We start from the raw sequence: 26,774 nt of genomic DNA, 5'->3' as shown, positions 1-26,774 counted from the left end.
GAACTATACTAAGTATCACTGGCTGTGATTATAATAAGGAGTTATATTAATATTACTAATATTATTCCAAGCTATCTGGCTCTCAAGTAAGAACAAAAGACTTAACAAAATGATTGAGAGTCAAACCAAGAATCTTTTTAGAAGCAATGTAATAGAAAATTCACTCAGAGCCCTGGCAGACCAAATGTAGAGCTAAGCTTTCCAAAGTTTATTGTGAATATAACTCACCTGGGGCAGGCTCTAATTTAGTGGGGCTGGGGTTGACCTGAGATTCTGTACTAAGCTCCCTGATGATAGTATCCAGTCCCAGGCCATACTTTGAGAAACAAGGTAGTAGAGTTTAAGAACATTCTATTAAACTAAAAAAAAAAAGTTAAAATTAATCATATAGTATTACTGCTTAGGAGAAATGGCAATAAAGTCTAAGTGGAATAAAACATGTAACTAAGTTTCTTGCACAAATCCTGAAACAAATAGGACACTGAAGGATAACAAGATAAAGCTGTCTTTTATCTCATCTGGACAGTTTTAAATATATTAATTGAAATCTTGAAGGCCTCAGAATGTAACTTGTTTGGATGCTAATATATAAGTTTTAACCTTAGAATATGTCTGTTACACCAGGACATATTTTATCTCAGCATTAGACTAGAGAACATGTCATCAGTAGGTTATGTACTGAGTTTGAAGCATGTTAGCAATAATAATACTAATAGAAAGTGTGCTTTAAAAGAAGTAAATTAGTTCTTTAATAGGGTAGTGACTTCACACCTGTATCCTTAGATCTAGTTAAGTTTCCAGCCCTAACCAGGCAAATTCCTAAAAATATCTTAAAGGAGAAAAGAAATATTCTCTGAGGGACCACAAAATAAAGTGCTTTTTGTAGCAAATTGCAGCACAAGGAATAGCTACTTTCCTAGTAATAGCCAAAAATTGAGGTGCCTTGTGACATATTTAGGCAACTTGCACTATAAACAGTGGCCATAAGTAAGATAACAGGCAGCTTTTTCTCTTGATTGCCCCCGTGGTTTGAGCAATGATTTTGCAGGCCCATTCGCCAAGAGGATCTTACAAGACCTTGAAAAGGATTTGCAACCAGGTCTTTCAGTCTATTTGTCAGTAAGGAGAAGTTCTTAATGAGAAGTTTTATGACAGCTCACTGTCCTGAGTGCTAGTTAAAGCCAGATAAACATTTTACCAGACAAAAGATGAGGCCCATAAATATTCAGACATCTGCTGGGAACCCTGTTTGCCTTATCGTTTGGAAGAAGGCTGGCCTGAATACTGCATCTGATGTGTGCTTGAAACTTCTGTAAGTTGAAAATGTGTTTGGAGGTATACAAAGTGATTGCTGTACAAATGAATAAAGCATTTCTTATCACAAGACAAGGTTTGACAAGAATCTTAGGCAGATATATGGCTGCTAAAACAGTTCATGGCATAGTGAAGTCCTAATTTAAAAAACCTTAACCTACATTTGTGGCAGTACACATTGGCTGTAATATGTACAGAACATCTTGCAGCATTTAACTGAGCATAAATAATTCTTCCATAGAATGGAAATCATGTTGTGAACTCCAATGTTAAACTTCCTTGGGTGGGGTGTGGCTCTCAGAAGCCCTGGGATTTTCATACTAAATGATGAGAAGGTCAAGCTGGCAGTGGTCAGACTGAGATACTGTCAAAGAAAAGCAGAGGAAGTGTGTGAATGGATCTTTTACATCCATCTTTTTGGCCTGAGAATGCTTCTGTTATTTCCATTGAATCTTCTTGTCCAGTTTGAGCAAGGAGCTGCTGTTATGGTTTCACATACCATTAAAGTCATCAGAGACCTGGCTGGTGAGCAAGTGCCATTCACTCACTCAGTCCGTTAGCGCCATTAACTAAGCATCTGTTTTATGACAGACACTGTGCTGGGCTCAGAACCATTAAAAAAGAAATATATAAGGTATTGCTAATGATACCAGTGAACTTAGGATTCAGGGAAGAAATAAAGTTTGATCATGATCGAAGTGTGTGAAAAATGTTATGGGAGAAGAGAGGAGCAAGTGACCAGTAGCCTGGGTCAGTCATAGGAGTTATTCCCCAGAATGTAGTATTTGATAAGAGTTTTAGAGGACACATGTAAACTGCTGTAGAAGCCTAGCATTGCAGGCCAAGACAGCAAGGGTAAGAGGTAAGACGGACAAGAGAATGATGAGGAATACAGTGTGGTGGAAAGAGAGGCTTCATGTGTATGGGCTGGGGATCAGGCTAGAAAGGTAAATTGAAAGCTGTGTGATCCTCGTAGATTATGTGTGCTATGCTAACAAGGCCATCCCAGACCTACCTGTAGAAGTCTCTTTTTGACAGAGATAATGCTGAAACAGAGTAGAAAGCACATGCTCTTGGGCGGCCCTACAACTCATTCACTGTAACTGGTTTCTGAATAAGACAAGCAGGAATAGAAAAATGTCTTGTCCTGTCACTGAACTGTCCTATCTACTCTTACACTCCTCCAGTACATTTAATGTAGAATAGCCATTGACTTAACAGTATCAGTGTCTTAAAAAGGACATTTCCAATATGAAAAACTAACTCACCTCTAGGTTGCACTTTGGGAAAGGAGGTCATTTAACACTGTTTCCCTTGTATCCCCACTCAGAACAAAAAATAAGGAGAAACTGGTCCGCTCCTCTTAAAGGTTATATATGCATATGTGTATGCATATATACATATATATGCATATGTGCGTACACATATACATATATATGCATATGTGCGTACACATATACATATATGCATATGTGCGTACACATATACATATATGCATATGTGCTTACACATATACATATATATGCATATGTGCGTACACATATACATATATATGCATATGTGCGTACACATATATATGCATATGTGCGTACACATATACATATATATGCATATGTGCGTACACATATACATATATATGCATATGTGCGTACACATATACATATTGTTTTTAAGGTAGAAAAAATTATTAGGAGGTAATCTCAATATTTCAAATATAATTTTCTATTATGAAATATATTTGGTGGGTAGAGATCAACGGTTTTCTTTCTATCTTAAAAAAAGCATAGAAGGAGCTGAAATATATTTGATTAATCAATTCATTTTTAAGTGTCATAGCTTTATAGTCTATTGTCTTTGATTTTTTTGTCTTGTGTTGTTTTTGATTCCTTTAAATAGATTTTGGAGTGTGCAATACATCTGTATAGGAAAGCTATATACCACGGGGGCCCTGCAAAGCAAAGACAAAGGACTATGGTTATGCCACTAATTTTTACACACAAATAGTCTCATTTTTTCACATTATCTACACCACAACACATGTATTTTTATGTAAACTTCTACAGCAGTTTACATGTGTCCTCTAAAATTCTTATCAAATACTACATTCTGGGGAATAACTCCTATGACTGACCCGGGCTACTGGCCACTTGCTCCTCTCTTCTCCCATAACATATTTGTGAGTGGTAGACATCCCCAGATGAAAGCTACTCATTAGTTATGCGATTAGAATCAGAAGCTGATGAACACAAGTTCACCCTTTGTCATTGAAGCTCTAAGGTCCTTCTGAAGTGGCCTGGGATCTTTCTCTAAACAATTAATATTTCCATTGACCCAGCAGTTATGATCTCCTTAAGTAGAAAAATAAGAGGAAAAAATATAGTAACCCATCTGTGTAAGAAATTTATAATCTTAAGATCAATTCTGTAATCAAGTGTACAAGTTTAATGACAAAATAATTAAGTTTCCTGTTGCATATTCAGTCAACAAAATCCCTTTGACCACAGGGTCCTCAAAATCTCAAATTTTCAACTCTCCTTCAATAATGCAATATATTTAAAAGCCACTTTGCTCTATTAGGATTCTAAAGAAGCTACTGAAAACACCAAAAGCTACTGATAAACTTGTTTCTGTAGTTTTAGGCACAAACGTCTAAAGGATTAAAATAAAGCATTATTGAGAATCCTTATTATCTATGTACCTGCTTTGGTAAGAAATACTTCAATATGACATATTTACTTTATATTCTCATTCAAAATGACACTATTATATTAATAGGTACTTAACCAATAATTGAAACCATTATTCACAGTTGAATAGGCATAGCACATAATTAGGATTCTTTTAAAGGGACTTCCATGGCTAAAACTAGTTTGGCTTTAGTGTCTATTAATATTATAACTTTAAAAAAAAATACTTCCAGTTACTAGTTACTGAATCAAAAATCAACTTGAAATTAAAAGTGTGATTAAGAGTACAAGGAAAAAAACTCTATGTTTATAATTAATAGATATTCTGTTATTGGGAAATCTATGTACATGTATATATCTCTTCTACATTTATCATATAGCAATGGAAAATGTCTTCTAAACATTATACCCCTAGCCCATAGCTACATATCTCCATATAGTAGTCCAAATATCATGCCAATTAGTCTAATCCTGTCCAAGCATAGGAAAGAGAAACCCAGCTCTAGTTTGCCCCATTTCCAAAATAAATAGCAAAATAAGTTAGCAATCAAAAATAATGATAAAGCCATTGGAAGTCATGTAATAGTCCTGCTTTCTTTCATTGCACAATTATGGAATTTGGGAAATTGGTGTATATTATAACCATAATCTTGCCATAGATCTAAAATGTACTATTAGTTGTAGGGAACAGACTGTAGATGAATACTTTGTGTCATTTTTCTTTCTTTCTTTCTTTTTTTTTTTTTTTTGAGACGGAGTCTTGCTCTGTCTCCCAGGCTGGAGTGCAGTGGCATGATCTTGGCTCACTGCAAGCTCTGCCTCCCAGGTTCACGCCATTCTCCTGCTTCAGCCTCCCAAGTAGCTGGAACTACAGGCACCTGCCACCACACCTAGCTAATTTTTTCTATTTTTTAGTAGAGACGGGGTTTCACCGTGTTAGCCAGGATGTCTCGATCTCCTGACCTCGTGATCTGCCCACCTCGGCCTCCCAAAGTGTTGGGATTACAGGCGTGAGCCACTACACCCGGCCTACTTTGTGTCATTTTTCTAGTTACTGCCTTTCAAATTCTTCCTCACTTTGTATAAATGGAACTTACGGATATATGTATGTATGGACCAGGGTTTCTGAACCCTAGCACTGATCCTGGGTTTGCTGGATAATTATTTGTCGTGGGGAACTGTTCTCTGTGTTGTAGGATGTATAGCAACATCAATAACCACTACTCCCTAGGTGCTAATAGCACACCTCGGCAGTTATGATAACCAAAAATGTTACCAGACATTGCAAAATCACTCCTGGTTGAGAACAAATGAAATATGTACATATACAAATACTTTTTATTCTTTTATATATATATATATATATATACTTATATAGCATTAGTCAAACTTTTTTCATCAAGCAAATCTTGGATTTCATCTTTAAGGGGATGGTGGTTGAAGATATCATTAATGCGCATGTGTGAGTTGAACTATGGTTTTAAAACTGAACTGCCCCTTGGGAGAACAGGTTTTCTCAAGAATTTTGTAATGATCCATTTTAACAAGCAATCTCAAAATAACATTTCTAACTAACTACTTTTTGATTAGAAGTTTCATTCTTTAATCATTCTTTCGATGAACTCTTATAAAGCATATATTATATGCCTCATACCATAAATAGCACTATAGACACTAGACAGTGGTGAACAAAACAACATAATTTCAACCCTTTCAGAATAAACAATCAAAATCAGAAATATTGGTAAATATTTGCTGTTTGTCATTGAACTGAAAAATGAGTGGTACTGATATATAAAATTAATTTACAAAAACTGTTTTGAGTACTTACTGCATGCAATTCCTATTTATAGAGATTACAAAAGTTGTATAAACATAATGTCTTCCCTCTTGAAAGATGTAATGTGGAAAGAAACAAGTAGACAATAATAAAGGGGAGGGAGGTATTAAGTGCTAAAATGAAGTTCTAGGGGCAGTGTGGCTTCTGGCTTACCATGTAATTCATCATTTCCCATAGCTCAAGCATTTGTCAAATCCTTCCAAAATACTTACAAAGTTAAAGGCTACCACCTTTGCCACAGCTTTTGAATTTCAAACATAATTTTTTAAAGTTGAACTGCACTACTCCGTTGGTTGGAAATTTATCAAGGTAGATAAGGATTAATGATTGTTTCTAAGAATTAGAGACATTTCTTACTCGTTTTGTTTCTTCTCCCCACAAAAGTCTTTCTTAAACCCTGAACCCTCATCAAAACAAAACAAAACAAAACCGCTGACATCAACAAATGAAAGAAATTAGACATCCCTACATATACTACAAGACAAGGAATGTTGCCCGCTAATATTGCAGAACACTGCATTTGGACAGCTATTCCTCAAGTTAAGCTACCTTCATGCCATTTACATTATGAGATCTCTGTTGCTATTAGGTATTTATTCTAGGAATATTAAAAACTGGCAAAAATCAGACATGAATAAAAGAATAATGAAATAGTGACTTAAAACCACCTTTTTAAAATTCATATATAGTTTTGTGTGAATAACTATAGGCAATAGTATAATACAAATCACAGACATTTTGACTTGAGGCATTTAGATAAGACAACAGAAAAAAGGGGATGCTGTTTTTTAAATTTTCACTTATCCAAATAATTTTATTTTTATTTTTCCATTTCTATGAGTTCAAATGCAAGGCTACTAAGATTCCAAATATGAAGGATTCCCAATGTGTTATAATACAAGCCAAACTGATCAAATTGAAGCATGTCACGTCATCACACTTATTCAGTAATTATATGGTGTGATTATTCAGATAATATTTCTAGGTCAGCTCATCAAAAATGCAGGCTTATCCCCTTTGAATGTTTTTAACAAGATATAATGTGATTATCACATAAAAGACCATGGCCTGTAAAAAGACTGGATTCAAACAAATAATTGAGCAACCGCATACATAAAATAAAGCCACTTGTTTGCCTGTAAGAACTGTAACACTGGCTTTATATGGTAGCAGTTTTTAGACAGAGCATACTTCTTAAACTTTAGAGTATATCAGAATCACCTGGAGAGCTTGTTAAAACACAGATTTCAAGGCCTAATCCCAGAGTCTAATTTTTGTCTACTGCTGCTACTGAACCACAAACCATAGTTGGGGTGGCACTGACCTAGGATACTATCACAGGAATATTAATGCAGCTAATTCTTCTTATTGTGGTTCATCTTCTGGGATTAATATAGGTGCTAAGCCAGCTATGTGTGCTCTAGATGGGAGAGAAACCACACATGCTTTTCCCTGATTTGCCAATGGTTTTGTATTTCAGTTGGGAAATTAAAATATTGAACTTTCAAAGACTTCAAATTTCTTTCAAACATTGGCAGAAGGTTAACAACACAGATGCTTTTCTGGCCTTAGGTCAGATATATTTACGCCACACATGATGATCTTTGGAAACTTTACCCAAATTACTGTTGAAAATTGTTTATTTCAGAACTAGGGCAACCAGATCCACCCTTTGTCTCTTGAGTGGGAGCAGCTTTGTTTTGCAAAGGCAGTGGCTAAAAAGGACCAGACGTTTCCATCAGCTGTTTGGTCATTGTATTTTTTAGTGGAATTATAGCATTGTACAATATTTTTCTTTGCAGCCCAAACATTGAGCAAACCCAGACATCCAGAGATGCTAAAATGAAAAATCTGTTTCTTCTTCCTTTGCCACTTGCCAAGTGAACTCTGTCAGACACCATATCCTATACATCTCAAGTAAACAAAATTATGCTTAATGTGTTGGCAACATCTGTCACAAACACTCTTCAGCCTATGGCTTAAATGTATTGAGTTGGAGTGGATTTGACAGTGTATTTAATAAGTCAGAGTTACGGTTGTGGATACTGGCTTTGCCATACTAACCATAAGGCTTTCCTTTTCTTCTTTTGTATTTATTTATTTATGTCATATACAATACAAAAGAGATTCTGTAGTTTTAAATAAGCAAAGTGGCTGGCAAACACCCCCTTTGCTGCAGGTAACCAACACTAAACCTCTCTAATTTGTCTGTCCCAGATAAAGTGTTACTAAGAAAATTCATTTCTCCCAGGAGTTCCTATTAGTTACTTCCAGTTTACTCCCTGACTACATTTCTTCCATTCCCTTAAGATTAAAAAATTTGTATTCTTAATAATTTGTAGGATTGTTTTCACTGAATGTTTTTATTGAATGCGAACAAGACTCTAGATTCTTACATATCCTTCCCCAAGAATCCTTATTTTATTTTTTATTTATGTGCAGTAACTGATCTGCTTAGAAAGAACTGTTCATTTATGTGCTGTAACTGGTCTCCTTACATTATTTTCCACTCTGTGCCTAGTGTTGCTATTTACAATTCCAATTAATGATAAATCCCTTCTTACTCTTCCCTTTGATTGTCAGGTTTCTGGTTTATACACAGAAGCAACACTCACTCTGTGACATCTGTAATCAAATGAGTCCCCAAATACTGCTTTCAATGAAAAGATTCTCAAAGAGACCAGACAGTTCTTCCAAAATTAATTCCAAGTGCAGGCATTCGATCCTTCTCATCATGCATGAATTTTGATTGTTCTGTCACATGCTCACCTACCTCATTTGCATATTGCCTTTAAAAAAAAAAACACACCCCTGGGGAATGAGACAACCTCCAGGATATTGAGAAGAAAGTATCCTTACCAAACGCAGTTTGGTTTTTATCTCTGATTTACATGAATGATCCTTTTTGTGGCTAGAGCAAGCTGTTTAGAATTGAGGGGTTTCTGGGGTTGTGACAGTTTAGCTGCATGTTGGAATGTCTAGGGGCAAATATTCTGAAAACATAACCTGTCTTGAGTTCAAGAAGAGAATCGAAGTCTTGCACCTGCTAAGCATTAGAATGTTGTCAAAGTGCCACTTTTTGGTTGAAAAAAAAAAATGCTTCAGGACTTCCATCTTAAGTCTGAGGTTATTCTATAATTTATCCCTAGGTGATTTAAGAAGAACCCTAGTTCTTCTTAAAGTGTTTACTTCTGGTCTGGCACAACAAATACCTGAAATGAAGGCCAGTAAGTATTTTTTTAAAAAGGAAAACAATAAAGATGCTTTTGTTAAAAAGGTTCAGGCAGCAGAAAGAAAAGTGATGTGTCTCTGAATTATAATTAAGTAAAAGCTTATCTTACGTTTCTCATTTAAGAGGCATCCTGATGAACGACAATTCACAGAAGCATCGAGAAATTCAAACAACACAAATGCACAATTGTGTATATTTACAAGCTACAGACCTTTAAAATAACAGACATGTTTTCTGATTGATTCCTACTGAAAAGCCTAAATGTGTTTGTGAACAAAGCTGGCCCTGTATATCAAGCATTTCCAAATATTTGGCTCAATTTCTATTATCTCTGAAAATTAATGGGGAGGAGCCCGTAGGGAAGGCAGAGTGATAGCCTGATCTTTTTCACAGATATAGTCAGGAAGTTGAATTTTGATAATACCAGGAAGAATTGCTTAGTTTGAGCAAAAGCATTTTAGGAAACACACAGTGGGTAATTAGTTTGGGTGCCAAGATCTGGCCATCTACATGCATCTGTCCAATGAGAAAAATAATGTTTAGGGAAATAATTTATTCAGATATATAATCATTTTATCATAACTGAGTATTTAAATGGGTTGTTATAAAACATGTTTCTACTTTTATCATAATCTTTAAATAAACATTGAAATTATATACTCTCAAAGATTCCATCCAATTCAAGCTTTTTAAGTTTGTTTTTTTAAAATATTTTTTCATTCTCCAAGTTAATTACTGCAAGGAAAGTAGCAGGGTAGAGAAAGAGAAATGGAAGGATAAAATGACTTAGCTCCATTCTTCACTCACCATATGACACTTTGCATATGGATGGAAGTTTTTTAAAGTGTCTGTAATTTCTTTTATCCCCAACAATGATAATAAATCAAAAGACATATTCTAGACATCCACTTTTCTTAACATCTGATTTAAAAGTTGACACTTTTGTTTTTAAAAAAAAATTGTAGATGGGCATAAAAATTTGACCAGCTTTAACAGAGTTTGGTATTCTGTCTTGTGTCTAAAATATAGATAGATAGAAAACAGGTCAAAAGGTTAGGAGGAAAACAAATGGGAAATAGTAATTTTGATTTTTAGATTATCAATGATAGATTTTAATATGTCCTTCAAAGAGATCCAGTTCAGAAACCTATGTGGGCCAGCATTATCCCTCTTAGTGGTAGATTGTATTAGGGTGACTAAGAATTATCTATGTATTAATAAATAATAGATAAATGACATAAACCAAGTCTTATCAAATAACAAGAAAATTAGAGAATTTCCACTAATGTTCATATTTTTCAGTCAGAGAAGTTTATATTTAGAACAGTGGGCAAGAGGATATAGATGATTTTCAATACATTCTACCTCAAAAAATGAAAATGTAAGTGACATATTTTAGACACATCACAGGTAAATTACCTCAGAAGAAAGGAAGTTGTTAATGCCATCTATTCAGACAAGCACAAAATGACATGAATGGACATAAAAATTATATACAGTTGAATTTAGCCTTTTTAGTAAAAAAGTAAAAACATTTGATGTTCAGACATTTACAATTTACAGCGTTTATTTGTAAGAAGTCTCCTTCCTTGTAGGATATGTTTTCAAATGGACATTGTATATGCTTGTAGGGTGCTGTGATTACACCAACCATGGACCATCCCATGTCAATGCAGCCAGCCAACATGATGGGCCCCCTGACACAGCAGATGAATCACCTTTCATTGGGCACAACAGGAACGGTGAGTTGAAGAGATTGTTTTGTTTCCTTGAACTTTTTTGATCAGATGTGATATTTTCCATTTTTACTGGCATTATCAGTGAAACTGTGTCTGTACCATATTCATTGACTAACACATCTTTCAGGTTTCAGTATGAATAAGCTGCATTCTGCATGTATGTTCAATTCCAAGACACATGTACTCACAGTAGCAAGGCTAAAGTTCTATTGTGTCATTCAGTTACTTCTTGTTTTTTATGGTACAATGTACCAGATAGAATGTCTGTTTTTGGAAAGGTGTCCTTTTTGCATGCACCTGCAAATCTAGACCCTGTGACTTAATATACTCAATCCTGGTTTTCTCTTCCCAGCTGCTTACCAGCTCAGCTACTATATTATTACCAGGTTATACACAAGTGAGGGGCCAGATCTATGACTGATACTATTAAATCAATAAAGAGTAATTGAGGTATAATTGAGTTCTTTTAATCCTTCTTTTTGATACGTTGATATGGATGATGTTGAAAAGAAGGAAGGGAACCTAATGTGCTTGATTTTTTCTTATAGGTTGTGATATTTTTGACTAGTCATCTTTCTCCTCAGAGAACAAAAGTGTGCTGAAAAATGCCTATTGCAGCCTGGATTTTGTATCAATGAGGCATTTTAAATCATAAGAAAAACTTTATGTTAGATTTTTTTAAAAGATAATTCCCCAAATGTTCAAGGAGGCAAAAGCCTAATACAATCTAGAATACTGAAACTTCATTAGTTGCCATTACAGAGAACAATGAAACCATGAAACCTAACCACTCATGTGACACCTTCAGTAACAGTTTTATTTTCGTAAATGTTAGTGCAGATAATCTTGTCATTTAACAAAACATAGAAATAAAAATATATTTTCTTTTGACTGAAGCAGCTTAAATATTGTAGAAAGAGCACTGGACTAGGAGTCAGAAATCCTAGATATAAAACTTGAGTAAGCCCTGTAGTTTCTGTCAATTTTTGGGAAAATAATATCTCTAGTCTGAATTTTTTTCTCTATCTAGTTGAAGTATTAAACTTGATCATATAAGGGGCCCTTTGAATATTCAATTCTATATTTTTAAGCCTATATGTCTTACAGTTACCACCTCTGTGATTCTTCAATTATGCTGACTTCATCTCCAAATATCTATGTACAATATGCACACTAGTTGTGTATCAGGAATTTTACCCTATAGCAATGGCTTGCTTGCCAAATAAATCTTGTTGACTCATGGGCTTTTAAGAGTATAAGAAGTTACTGGCATGTCCACTGAGAACTCACTAATCTGTCCTAAATAGGAAGAAAGTCAATATAATTTAATGGAAAGAGCCACATTCTTTCAACAAAGAAATTTTAGTTTTAGTAACATAAACAAAGTGCCTATCACTAAGATCTCAGTTGCAGAACCTGTAAAAAGCAGTTGATGGTACCTTACCTGTCTGAATGCTTGGGCTGGATCAAATGATCTCTTAGGTTTCTGACCTACACTTTTAGAAATCGTGTCTAAGATATATTTAACTATATGCTGTGGTACAGCTAATTTTCATCATGGAGATAGAGCTTGAAGACAATATTTTATTGCTTTTATCAAAGAATTATTTGTAATTATTTTGTGTGTTACTAATAAGCAGGTCCTAGGAATAGTATCAGAAGGCCTGCAGTTTCTTATTTTTATTAATACATTGTAGATTTCCCTCCATATCAGCTTTCGTGTCCTTCAGTGATCATAAATTCTGAATGAGTGATGTAATGTAATTTTACTGTATTGAATAACAATCTGGAATCTGATTAAAGAGAGAGTTATAATGCAAAACATAGAAACTCTTTATAATTTTTACTCATTTGGTTCAAAAGTAAAGCCAACTGACTTGCTAAAATTTAAGTTTGCAAACTAGTAGAAATATAAGAGCTAGTTGACTAAGCATATGACTGAATCCTTTAGGGAATTAAAAAAATAAGCTGAAAGACACAGAACAGACTCAGAATTAAAATAGTTATTGATTCAATAACATATATTATGATTTTGCATTTGAGCATTTCAACAAGAACACATTTGTAAGGGACCATGACTTTTAGGCAGCTGGTAATAGCCAAATGATTCAGTAATAATATATAACATTCTCTTTCTTAGAGAGTAAAAGTTTTAAGCATATGGTTTATTATTAACACCAAATTTCCACTAGCTTTTTTCTTTTCACCCTTTACATTCATACTAAATAATGCTTAGATACATTATAATATTTGCATTACCTGATGTTATGGGAAAGTGTAAAATTTAGTACGGTTTCGAAGAGGTAGAGAGAAAACAGAATTACTTTGTTGATTCATTGAACAAAATATAATTAAGTGTGGTTGGTGTCCAGAATATTGTTATATTGTTTTCTTAGACTGTCACTCTAATTCTTCGATATGCCGTCATAGATTCATTTTATCTGAATTTTGATTGGCATTTGGAGTGACTATTATCCAGTTGAGGTTGATTTTGTAAAATCAGATTTTTCTACCTTATTGCATCTTTCCAACATTTTCATTGATGGGGAAGGAATCCTGGCATAATGGAAAGATCAGTTGGCCTTGTTTTTAAACTTGAGTTCAAAACCTGGCTTTGCTCCCTTATTAGCTCTGCATGTTTAGGCAGGTTACTTAACCTCTCAGAACTTTTGCTTTCTCATTTTACAAAGTGGGAAAAATAATGCTTACATCCCAGAGATGTTGTGAGTGTTAATGAAATGACAATATGCAGCATATCTTATACAGTGTGATACCTAGTATGTGCTTCTCAAATGAGCTTCTCATACCCTTCACTTCCAGTGGCTTCTAACTGGTGGGAGTCTAGTTTAGGTAGCCAGAAGTGATGTAACACACTATAAAATCCATGGTATAAATCACTTACCTGCACTATTTCACTTGATATAAATAATTTCTTTAACGTCTCCATTTCTTTGGCTGCTAACATTCTCTTTTAAGGTAGCAAACTCAAAAGCCTGTAGAGTCCAGCCAAGTCATATTAATGAATGAAGTGGATCAAGTTCAAACAAAAACCTTCGGAAATATATAATCAATTTTTAAATATTTGCCTGTATCATAAACATACTCATACTGTATAAACATATATGACATTGGAGATTATATTTTAGAGAAGATGTATTTTCCATGCAATAATAATACTATCTCTGCCTGAGTTTTGGGCAAATAGAAGTGAGAGGTGGTGCCTTTGGCAGCCTGAAATATGGATGCCTTATCTGAAGAGGACAGCCACTATTCCATTGGTAGTACAGCTGTTGTGATGGCTATTGCCACATGGACATACAGACCCAGGGTGGTCTCACTTTCCACTTTTAAAGATAAGCTGAATTCTTGAATTTTGATTTGAAATTTCCCTATATTTAAATATTGGGTCCAGTTTGTCCCAAGAACTCCTGCCCAAGGTTTTTCTGGTTCTCCACAAACCTCTCTGGCCATTCCTCCTTCTCTTCCTGCACAGATTGGTAAGCCAGAGCTTCATTTTTAACATACTTATGCCACATGATTTTCGTAAGCAATCTCATTCACTCTCATGGTTTTAAACCCTGGCTTCCACATTGACTCCTAAATCTCAGTCCCCAATACTAACCTCATCTAATAATTTTAGACTCATTTATCCAACTACTTGCTACATATCTCCATGGAAATCTCCCTCAGACATCTTAAAGTCAGCATGACCCAAACTAATCTCATGAGCCTTCCAGAACTTTCTTCCAACTGAAACCTGTTCCTCTTGTTTCTGCTCCCTGTTTCCCTGCAAGCTAATGACATGACCATTTTCCCTGTAGCCAAACCATACATCTACTAAGACCCAATCAAGACCCTTTCCTTCTCCCTCACCTCCATACACAATTACTTTTCAAGTCCCACTGATTTTCTCTCATAGACATCAGTCAAATACATTCTTTCTTCTACATTTCTGGAGTCTCCGCCCTGGGACTCATTTGATTAATTGTAACAGTTTCCTAACTGTTCTTCCTGTTTTCAATTTCAATTTGCTCCAATCCATTCTCTACCCTGTCGTCACAGGTAGTCAATCTAAAACTATCTGACTGTGTCTCTCTCCTAACTGAAACATTTCAAAGGATTTCAGACATCTGAGCTCACAGAAATTCTGCAAAACAAGGTGTGAACAGTGACAAGTCAAGATTAAGATTAAGATTAAGATAGGATTCTAAACTCTAGAAACAGATGGGTTCCAAGGGCAAAGCAGAGAGCGATCCAGTGAGTAATCTAGAGTAGGAAGTGATCAGGGCTGACGGAAGTTGTAGCTATATTAGAATTTGCCATTTTTAGAAGGGGGATCTTGAACACTGGCTTAGTTCCACTCTTCCTTTTAAAGTCCCTGGCTAAAGGAATTGTATTGGGCCAAAACCTCTTTTTCCTTTTCATGAAAGAAGATATATTTGTCTCCCATGACCTCAAATTTTGAAATGAATGCCATGTAGTTTAATTAACCTTTCTCTACAATTTGCCACCTCAAATGTTTATTGTTCAATTCTCTGTTTTAAGCTAGACAGAATCTGCAGGCCTCAAAAAAGATGCATTTTATGCAAGCAGTGTAACTGTTTTATTTCAGGGCTCTGCTGACCCTGAAGGATTTTCCTAGCTTTTCTACTTTTGTTTATTTTTTTGTCACAGCGTTCCGTTGATGGAACCAAAGCCCCATTATCCATAACTTCTTATCACTTTATTGTAAGCTTTAGCAGAAACCACTGGAGATTTTACTGTGTTATGAGAACCTCCAAATTGCATGACAATCTTGTTTTACAAGTTTCTTATCTCCTTTTCATTTGTTCAGTTGCTGGTCACCAGTGGCTTACAATGTCACCAGAATCTGTTGGAAGAAATAAAAAGATTTTGTTCTGCAGGTTTTGTATCTGCAGTTTGGTTTGTATTCTCCAAGCCACTGATGATTTGTGATATCATTGATTTCCACAGTGTAACCATAGTCACTCACAAAAATAACCTTGTAATTGTACTCCATTTGTCCCCACAGTTCTCTAGCATTTTTCAGTCACACCACTCCTTCGCTGCTCTGAAATTTTGATAGTATCAGGTGAAAATCCTCAATTATTCAGTTTGTTTAGACATTGTTCTTTTTTCTGTTATTAGGTATGAATATAAATATTAAGACAGAGTTTTAAAAAGCTAACAGGATGTTAAATGGACTCTGATTCAGGAAGCAGTATCATAAATGGTAATGAGTACATCTCCTAAAATAGTTTTTTAAGAAAAAATATTAATTAATTTAAAACACTCAAATACAAAGCAGAAAATATATCTAAAAATGTAATAGTTTAAAAAAATTGGTTTAGTCTTACTGTAAAATGAAGGACCTTTGAAGGGAGTCTTATAAACAATAAATGAACTGGCATTAAGTATAAGTCTAGTAGTATGAGTGTATATTTGTAAATATTACACTTTTGTTGTTTAAAAAAATGAATTCTGAATTCAAATAAATTACTGACATAGTAAAAAAGCCTTAATAGATAAAATGCCAAAGAACATGAACAGAAAGTTGATAAAAGAGTAAATAGAATGCCAAGGAACATGTACAAAAATTGTAATCAAAGAAACATAAACAGTAATTAAATATACATGTACATATATCCCATCAAATAAAGCTATCAAAGTGCAGTACAAATTGCTAATGAAAGTGTAGGAAAATAAGCATTCTCTAGCACTGATTGCTTGATGATAGGAATCTAAATTTGTATGAGTACCAGTTGGATAGCAAGGTAGTCAGTCGAGATACTTCAAAACGTTTATACTGACTGACCAAGAAGTTATAGTTTTGAGAAGCTGGTCTATGGAAATATTCTAAAATAACAGAAAAATAATTATATCTCAAAAATTTTTGACACGGTGTTCTTTATAATGTCTAACAAAGAAGAATAATTAAATATGTCATAATCCATCCATAAACCAGAATGTAATGCAGCATGAAATCGTAAGAGCATTAAATAATTGGGAAAAAGTTTATTTATAATGTTAAATTTGAAAAAATGGAAGTAAGGCAGGCTGTAGTGGTTCATGACTGTTATCACAGCACTTTGGGAAGCTGAGGCAGGAGGATTGCTTGAGGTCAGGAGTTGGAGACCAGCCTAGATAACATAGCAAGACCCCATCACAATAAAAAAAAACTGAAAATTAGCTAAGCATTACATTATTGTGTGCCCTATAGTCCAACTACTGAGGAGGCGGAAGCAGGAAGATCAACTAAGCCCAGGAGTTTGAGGTTACAGTGAGCTATGATTGTGCCACTGCACTTCAGCCTGAATGGAGTGAAACCCTGTCGAAAGAAAGAAAGAGAGAGAGAGAAAGAAAGAAGGAAGGAAAGATGTAAATTTGCATGTGTGGAGTTCAGTATCAACTCTAAAGAAGTATTATAAGGCTAAAGAGAAATATAAAACAAGTGTGGCTATTTCCAGGTGATGGGATTAGGAGTAATGTCTATTTTAATCATTATGCTTTTCTACATTATCCAGCTATTCAGCAATAAACATTATTGGCTTTTATTATTTATTTTAAAATGTCATAAGTATATTCTTGGAAAATGTCTAGTAGCATGGTCCAATAATTAACTTTTTTTTTTTTTTTTTTTGGTTTGGAGTGGTAATGTGTGATTGCAATTTTTCAAAAGGTACTGGGAGTTACTACTATTATTTTAAAAACTGGAAAAACTTTTAAAATGATTCTAATTCTTCTAGATTTGGGGATTATAATCAACTCAGTAGTTCAGGTACCTGTTGCAAGAAACAAAATAACTCATGTGTCTGGTTTATTTGCATTTGAATCTTTTGATCATGTTTGCTTTTGTTGCTCAAAGTGCCTTGCAATGTTCAAGTTCTAATCTGTCTTCTCACATGCCATTTACTCAGGAGAGAGTGATTAAAATTGACCTTTTGTGGCAAGGAGATGAAAGTGAGAAATACGTGATAGTCCAAAAGTTGTCGCATGGGTGGAAAAAGAAAATTTGGGATTTTTGCTTTTAATAAAGGTCATATAAATGGAATAAGAGTCACACAAGAGCATCTATTTAACCATGTGTAGGCAGTTGATTTGAATCTAAACAATCTCAAGTTTCTTTTAGAGTTTACCCCTCCAAATGGAGTGGGGGGCAAAATTAGAATTTTCCATTTTTAGAAAGGGACCCTAGGCCTACGCCATATCCCAATCTCCTTTTTAAGATCCCTGGCTAAAGAAATTCCAGTGAACCAAAAGCTCTTTTTTCATCTTTAAAAAAGCAGATATATTTTGTCCCATGTAAGCCCTAATTTTGAAATGATTGCCATGTAGTTTAATTAAGCCTTATCTAGAATTTGACACCTTCAATACTAGGAGATTTGGGATAAAGATAACCGTCATGTTCAATAGATTCTGTTCTGTGTATCTCTGCTCCCACAGTTACAACACATAAAGCTTTTTGGCCTTGAGGTGAAAGCACCCTCTGCTCTGCCCACTGACAACCACTAGGATCAGAGCTGGAGCTGAGTAATAAATAATGAAATTTTGCCTTCAAAATGTGTTAGCCTCCATAGAATATGAGAATGTACAAATTTTTTATTTTTCTCTTTTAAATTTTAGTTCTTTCTTTTGTTCTCCAGGACTTTGTTTCATATCATGCTCTGGGCCCCCTCTAGATGGGCTGCCTTGTAGAACTCTTTTGGTCAGCCAGAGAGGGTAAAAGTTTTATATTGATTCCCTAAGGGAGGTACCAAACAGGCTGTGGAAGATGACAGTGTTTCAGGACAAACTGTACTGTCCCAGCAAGTCTAACGGGACCTAATAACATGTACAGTATTGTGGTAATAGGGACCATAGTATCAAATGCAAATGAGGAATCCTAATGCCTTTACTGCTCTAAGGCAGGGGGGTCAGGCAACCATATGACACACAGCGGACTCTTCCACGTGTTAGGGCTGATTCTATTTTATTTTCTTTTGTACTTCATTGCATTCTTTCTCATGCTCTTTTCATTCAAAGATTCAATCCCAAGACAGGATTATGATACTCCACCAGCTGTTGTGTCAGGTAGGAAAATTCTAATTCTTTTAAGACTGGATTGGAGGGGAGAGATGGAGGTTGCCTGTTTTTTTCCCAAACTCTTTAAAGCAGTGATTCTCAACAGAGGTGGGCGCAGGAAATTTGAATTCCAGTTTGCAAGGGGGCATATGTAGTTCAGAAACATAAACTTATAATTCAGTTATATGTCTGGAAAATAAATGTGTTGCATTTTAAATAGAAAGTAAAAACTCAAAACCATTTTATGTGTCAAGGATACACAGAAGATAGAATCTGTGTTCTGTGTATCAGTGATTCTCAGTGTTAGACACAGTCATCAAATTCCTGAAAAGTGGGAAAATAATTTTATGTATAGCAAAAGAGAGTACAGATTAATAAAAAATAGTTTGAGAAGCACTGCTTTAGAGACCAGAATTCTTCTAAATTGGAAAATCATCCCATTTGCTTGCTCAGCACCCTGCAAAGGGTCTGACACATAGTAGGTACTCAATATAATTGTTTGTTGAATGAATCTACACTTCACATTTGTTCCCAAAACGATTCTTTCGGATATTGAAAGAAAAGCTGCCATTATTCCATTTATACAAAAAGGTGGCAGAGGTTGATTTGAAAATATGTTAGTGTCTTGAGGGTTTTAACTAGCAATATTTAAGTTGTTTCATAAAATTGAGTAGTGCAGTTTGTAATAGGATATGTCTATGTAAAGAGGTGGATTTTTATTTTGAACTGCACAGATCTTCTTGTGCTTTCATTTTAATTTTGAATTTTGATTTATTGCAAAGAGAAAAATGGGCACAATTTTTTATTTCAGTTAATTTTTTAATTAAATAAAATACTGGCAATCTGAAGAGCATGAATTCTTTGATTCTTTGACATGTCAGACAGCAAGGTCATAAAATACAAAGAGAAAAATGCATTGGAAAGACAGAAGAAACAAAGGTCAGAAATAGACTGAAAGACCCCATGGAGCAGTTGAATCTGTCAACCTGCTGGTGGTTTTCAAGCAGGGGAAATCTTGCTTTTGGCCACCTGTTTGCTTGACCCAGCATCTGAATGGTAATTCTTTTTTAATTTCTTGTAGCCTTGCTTAGTTATGTTCCTGGCTGAATACTCATCTTTAAAGTTCAATTAATAATGTCCCATTGAGGAAGAATAAGTTAGCATTTGGCTGAGAAGTCATTTTGGTCCTCTTTAAGGTCTCTACAATAAATTGCCACTAATGAAAATATCACTTAGTTTTTCCCAAAGTGTATTTCCTGTCATATCTTAACATGCCAATTTCATTTAGGATTTAGGGCCTCTGGGAAGAGACTATATTTCATACATGGTACTTTTGTTTAACAAGATACATCTACTCTTGATAATTTACCAGTATTTATAAAAATAAAAGACACAAACTGGAACTTACTTTCAACTAGGTTTCCTGATTTTACTTTCAAGAACATAATGAAGAAAGCAAGAAAATCATTAAAAGTACTTATCAGAAATCAGTCATAGGTCAGGCTCTACGTAAGTCAATTGAGGCAAAAGATCTGGCTGAAAATCTAGGCTCAGGAGTTCTCACCTGATTGCATACACAGGGCCACTGAAAGTTCTAGAGCAGATAAATGACTTGATAAAAGCAATGCTTTAAGAAATGTAATCTGAAAGTTGTGTGTAGTCTTTAGCAAGAAGACATAAAAATCACATGGAATAGTTAAAAAGATTAGATATGATATATTGTATTTATAATAAAAAATCATCCTAGGTCCCTAGCAGTGGAGTACAAAGGAGGGGACCCAATATAGAGTTAATATGAAAAATAACATTTTGGGAGATTTCACAGTTATTTTCCCCTTGTAAGATTTAATTGGTAGTCTGACATAAGTTTCACAGACTTCTTTGGTCTACATCTAAATAGAAATAGACTTGCCTTTCCAAAATGCTTGTTAATTGGCTGGTAGGACAACTTCAATGACTTTTGAGAAATTGAATATGCTTTTCTCAACCCTTGGCCATATCAGGAAAGTGAAACAGGCAATAGCATTGTAATATCTCCTTCCCAAATCTTCCAATATGTCAATATTGGACAAAACAAATAATCAATTCTTTGCCAGTGTAGAATCTAACTAAATTGTTTTAATTTATCGAAGTTGAGATATCTGCTTGGCAATTTACAGATACATAACTTAATTTCATTCAATCAATATTTCAACATTTATTGAACAACTTCTGAGTGCTAGACACTACACAAAAGTACTGGGGATACAAAGATGAACAGAAAATAGACCCCTGATTAAAATATTATGGTATAATATTAGACCATTATAACATTAATAACAACATTTATTTGTGTTTTTTTGATGTTAAATGCATGAAGTATAGAGAATCAGGAATCTAGAAAGAATATTTGAAATCCTCAGGAAGACAAATACTGTTTGTTTTTCTGTGTAATATTAAGTGATGTCATCTTCTGAGAGTGAGCGAGAGATGACATATAGTAAGGATTTAAGAAGAACAGAGATTTGGAAAACTATGGCCTGAGAAGGCCAACTAACAATCCATAGAATTTTGAGGGGTACTAGTGGGGGTTCATTTGAAGCTGTGGACTATGTATTTGTGTGATTAATCTGTGAGGATGTTTGATTTTCTGCAGTCACGATCAGTAGCCAAGAAGGCAGATAGGCAAATTAATGCAGCGTTAGTATTTACTAGGTACGTGAGGAAAAGGAGAGTGTGCAATTATGATATTGACAAGAAAGTAGTTGAGTGGCAAACTGTGGGTTTAAAGAATAATAAAGAAGGAAGAAAAAAGAAGGCAGTGGTAGATGAGAGATAGAAAATAAAATATAGAGATTAGCAGTTTCAATGAGATGTAGAATGTAGTCAGTAAAATACTTGGATTTAAGATTTTGGATAATGAACTATTTCTTGGCAAAGTTTGAATCACGGGAGCAGGTGGCCACAGTGGATTTGAGGTGAAAGTGACAGAAGTTAAGGGAGTTCATTAATGTGAACATAAAAAGTGACTAATGAAGTGGGGGTATTTTGCATATTTTAGTTTTGTTTTGTTTGTTCTTTGCCATTAATAAATTATACATGGCTCAAGAATATTTTACTTAGGAAGAATCTGAGTTACATATTTAAGCTTCAACAATGAATATGTCTTAAAAATAATAATAATCTGGGAAGAAAGAGTTAAAGCAAAAATGGTGATGTTCAAAAGAAAGAAGGAAGCTTGGGAAACAGAAGCATCTCTGATTTATTTCCCTGGAGTCATCTCTTGTTGCCTACATCTCTGCTAGGCCTTACCTAGCTCATTTCAAGGAGAGAAGACAGAAGGCTGAAACTGCCCTCTACATTTTCACACCAAAGCAGGAATCTATTCTCTTTTTAGTATTTCTTTTCCATAACAACTATAACTCCTTTAACAATCCTCCTCTCTTGAGCAAATGTTAGTGAAAAAATATGTAAAGGCATAGTAAAATACCATTTTCTATACATGGTTGGGTTTTATGCAACACCTATGAAAACCGAAGATAATTTGTAGTCAAATTTTTATTTCAGTTGTTTTGAGCTTAATTTCCTTGAATGACATCAGCATGAAATCAAGCAAAAGAGACTACTATCACTAGAGAACTAAAGTAGAATGAAAATCTGTCCTCTTTTTCTAAAAAGCTTTGAGTTCAGAATTTGAACCTAGGTTTGAAAAAAAATTTTTTTTTAAAAGAAAAGAAAAATGGGGCCTGAAAAATACACTGAAAAGAACCTGTAGAACTTGTGGAGCATATTTTCATTCTTTGCTCTAACCTTTTATGCACCAGCTGAAACAGGCTTAAATAATAAGTGTTATCAGTACAACTTCATAATGAGATTTCTCAGAAAAAGTTTGCATAAATCATAATATACTGGTCCAATAAGAAATTTTTAAATGTCTGATTTCTAACCATGGAGTTGTGCTCTACGAATAAAGTTCTTCGTTGGAGTACTTGATGCACGTAAGACAAAATTCACTGTTATAAACAGCATGCACTTTCTCACATTGTTTTTGTTTCAGCAATCTAAGTTTGCATTGGAAAGCCTCATTAATTTGGAATTTGTGATGTCCAAGCAAATATCTAATTGAAGCCTATTTTTTATGCTGCATCTTAGGTGAGAATTACTGTGTAAAACTATCCTCTATCATCTAGAGGAGGGAAAGGCAGAGTATTTTAGCTGCTTCAAAGAACAAGAAGAACAAGACCATCTTTCAAGCTCTAAGCAACATTTGTTTTCATAGATACCATGAGCTAATTACAAATAATTTCCATCTTTTAATTAAAAATTAAGTCCATTAGTACCTCCAATTAGCAACAATTAGCCATTAAATTGTTTTTATTGTAAAAGACCTGACACATTGTTATGTGTTCCCACAAGCCACACATGAAAATCAGTTTCATTTTTTGGCTCAAATACTGTGCATTTATGTTGACTACAAAACTGTCTTTCTTTAAATGAGTTAATTGATTTTTTTCTTCGTAATAAGTTCTTAGAGACTTTGCTCTACTTATTCTTCATTTATTCAACTAATATTTACAGAGTACCTACAGTGCTACAAAAAACTAAGGGTAGGTCCATTTCTTGCCCCCAAAGAACAAAGATTCTAACAGAGTAAAAGGTTATAAAGAAATGTCATATAACATAGTATATGACAGACATCATAGGAGTGGTCTGCAGAGCAGGACTCTGTACATGATATTTGCGCAAGTATTTGACAAATAGGCATGTGAATGCTGAGTTATTGTGTTCCTGCTGGTGCATTTATTTTGTTTGCTAAATTATAAAAATTGAATCATTAAGAATTTTCCTATGGGACCATAATTGTTATTTATGTATAAAATAGGCAACTAGATTGGACTAATATATAAACATCACTGTTATTTAGCCCAGGTTGTTTTTTGGTTTTTGTTTTGTTTTGTTTTCAGAGGATGGGATAGGTGGGTGTAAAATTCTATGCCTCATCTTCTAATCCAGCAAGCATTTCCTGTAAACTTCCAGATAGTAAATATTTTAGGCTTTGCAAGCCATACAGTCTGTGTCATAACTATTCAACTCTGCCACTGTAGCATGAAAGCAGACACAAGCTATGTGCAAATAAGTGAGCACGGCTATATTTCATTAAAGCTTTATATGCAAAAACAGGCAGCAAGCTGGATTTGGTCTGTGGGCTATAGTTTGCCTACCCCTGCTCTCTCTAATCAATTTATTTTTATAGGTATTCCAAACTAAATACTATCACTGATATTCTTTATAATACATATGAAGTGACCTTCCCTTAAAATTCACATTTTTGAGCTTTTTTATTTCATAAAAGACAGAAATATCAGAAAATCTGAGATGGTAGACATTGAGATGGAGGTTGAGAAAAACATTTATTAGTGTTTTAGTGTGTACAGAATAATTGATTATAATAGTGATATATTAAAACCCATTAAGAATATTTTTATTTTTTATATTTTATTAATTTTTTAATATTTTCATTATATATTGGTCTTCTAGGACTTATAGCAGCAACAGGGGATCATCAAAATCAGGAAAATCAAACATATATTCTGTTTAATATTCTCCTGGCAGCCTTTAGAATCCTATACTTTTAGAAATTTAGAGAAAAGGTGAGAAATATATCATCCCAAAAGATTTGTAGTAAAATATATTTGACATCTTTGTCACACCACCCGAAGCAGTTTCTGTTACTGTTGTGATTGTTGATTAGTGTCCACTGAAATTACTCTTGATCTGCCAGTATTTTACCTATTCTGTTTCCCCCTGGGTAACTGCTTCCCTGAGTACTGTGTGCTGCTTTGCCATCTGATCATAAGGGAAAGCTTTCCTGGTCTTGTCTAAAAGCCAAACACTACACAGGGCAAGCCTGGGATGGCTGGAGATATGACTATCCTCTGTGGCAAGGTCAGAGAAAAACGACGCTTAGTGATGCAGCACACACATCAAATCAAAAGGCAGCCTCTCAAAATGCTTTCTGCAGTAGAATTTTTCAGTGAGTGGCAGCAACTGACTTAAAGCCTCCCGCAGCAGCAGCACACAGCATCACTTTGTGCCTCAGTCATCTACAAAAGGACAGAGCCTACATAATACGCAGCAGAACACTTTCAAGACAACAATGGACTTTAAAGTAAGCTAATTGCATGTGCAGGAATCAGCACATCTGGTACTGAAATCACATGGTCCCCGTTTTAAATCAACAGCACAAAGTGGGCACTTGAGGAGCCTGTCAGAGAATATAGTCATGAATTGACTATGTATGATTCAGCCCTTGCCAGAGGCATGCGAGAGACATCTGATTCTGGAGAGATACTGCCTAACAAACATGTTAACAGTTCTCTAGACCCTATGTTAAATTAGTTTATCAGAATGCAAAATGCCTGAACCATAAAATTGGACGTCCCTATTGAAATGTTTTCTCTCAGTTAAAATTTAACATTTTAACCTCTTTTTTCTTAGAGAAGCAATATATTACACGAACATTTAAACAACGTTACCAGCCTTTTGAGATGCCACAGCAAACATAATTGTCTGTTATTTTACACAATGTCTTTTATATAAAGAAGCAAATGATTAATAGATCCTTGAGTTCAGTGTCTCAGCAAGTATCTCTCTCCAGATGAATGAATATACTTATTTTTAACTAACAATGTAAAATACCCAGCTTAATCTATTTCCCCTTAGCCTTGGTTATCAGGATAGTTGGAATTAGATGGAGTACATTGCAAGTGTTCCTGGTAGCATGTTCTCTCTATTGCTCTTAAATGTTCGTTGATTTGCTGGTATTTTTAATTGTACTTCTTAATGCAGTGCTTAATTTTGTAAATCTTCCACAAATTCAACTTGGAAGTACAAAGCTTCTAATTCCGTTAGTAAAAAATAAATGAAGAAATACTATTGGGCTAACGGGAAGTTTGTGTGCTAAACATCTTAGGAGAAAGACAAAATGAAAGATGATTTTGATTGTGTGTTGATCTTATCTAAAAATTTACCGCCAGACACTGTTTGTTTTCATTCTCACACATGAAGTTTTAAACAGGAAAAAAGTATGGTAGAAAAAATCAAAATGATTTTTAGAATTCACAGGGTGTATGTGATTTCTGGGTCATATTATTTAATAATTATTTAACAATTAGAGTTACTTAAATTTTCTGAAGCTTAGCTTTTCTCTCCTTAAGAGTAGAGTATATAATCTATTTATTACCTCTTTATGTATACACAACAATAAAAGGATTAATTGAAAGGGTATGTCCAAAGTACCTAGTAAGGGCATGACTCATGATCGATATTAAATAATTGAAGCTTCCTTTCTGCTTCCTTTCTTTGCATTCAGGAAAGTGTGTTAGGACTTTTTGAAGTATCGCTAATCTTATATTTGCTATGTTAGATTAACTGATCCAAAGAAAGGAATCTTTTTAAATAGTTTCCAAACTCAATATCTAAAAATAAAAGAAATAGTAAGAAAGTTAATTATATTATCTTTCTTATTGGCCAAACTATTATGATATTACTAGGTGAATTAATATAATAAATATAAATATTTAATAACATGAAAAAGAATGTTCATAATGCACAGTGAAAAGATGACAAAAGTGAACAATCATTATGATTTTGAAGCCTAAAACATACACATGAAAAAATCTAGAAATGAATGCATAAAATTATTTTCATATGTTTTCAATTTCTATTTCTAAACTTCTTGAAATGTTGCTTTGCTACACTTATAATTTATTAAAACTTTAATAACAGTCTTTGAAATGGCAACAGTTTTAAGGAGACATTTATGTACCAGAAAAACATGACTGTATGAAAATGAAAATAAAGATGATGATAATGAGTGTGGTGATTATATGGATGATAGCAGTAGCAGTGGTAACCTCTAA

The 26,774-nt window shown here is 34.4% G+C and overlaps 1 protein-coding gene and 1 long non-coding RNA gene across 20 annotated transcripts in view; one reads left to right on the top strand and one right to left on the bottom strand.

Annotated features, from left to right (window-relative positions):
* RBMS3 (RNA binding motif single stranded interacting protein 3) overlaps positions 1 to 26,774 on the top strand; it is a 764,097-nt gene that overhangs the window by 666,864 nt on the left and 70,459 nt on the right. For 10 of the 19 annotated variants that reach the window (XM_054479599.2, XM_054479608.2, XM_054479601.2 and 7 more), the window contains 2 exons: positions 10,705 to 10,815; positions 18,835 to 18,882. In XM_054479599.2, coding sequence (XP_054335574.1) covers positions 10,705 to 10,815; positions 18,835 to 18,882 — 159 coding nt within the window. The remainder of the gene's footprint in view (positions 1 to 10,704; positions 10,816 to 18,834; positions 18,883 to 26,774) is intronic. The other 9 variants (XM_054479604.2, XM_054479609.2, XM_054479602.2 and 6 more) reach the window with 1 other exon arrangement.
* On the bottom strand, positions 1,316 to 8,774 carry LOC129032447 (uncharacterized). Its single transcript, XR_008501365.1, has 3 exons — positions 8,457 to 8,774; positions 1,476 to 1,678; positions 1,316 to 1,351 (listed from the first exon to the last, which is right to left on the bottom strand). It is a non-coding gene; the product is annotated as an uncharacterized LOC129032447 (long non-coding RNA).

This window comes from Pongo pygmaeus, chromosome 2 (assembly GCF_028885625.2).
Source record: "Pongo pygmaeus isolate AG05252 chromosome 2, NHGRI_mPonPyg2-v2.0_pri, whole genome shotgun sequence".
Taxonomy (NCBI): domain Eukaryota; kingdom Metazoa; phylum Chordata; class Mammalia; order Primates; family Hominidae; genus Pongo; species Pongo pygmaeus.
Note: the sequence above shows the minus strand (reverse complement) of the source record. Positions and strands in the feature narration are given on the sequence as shown.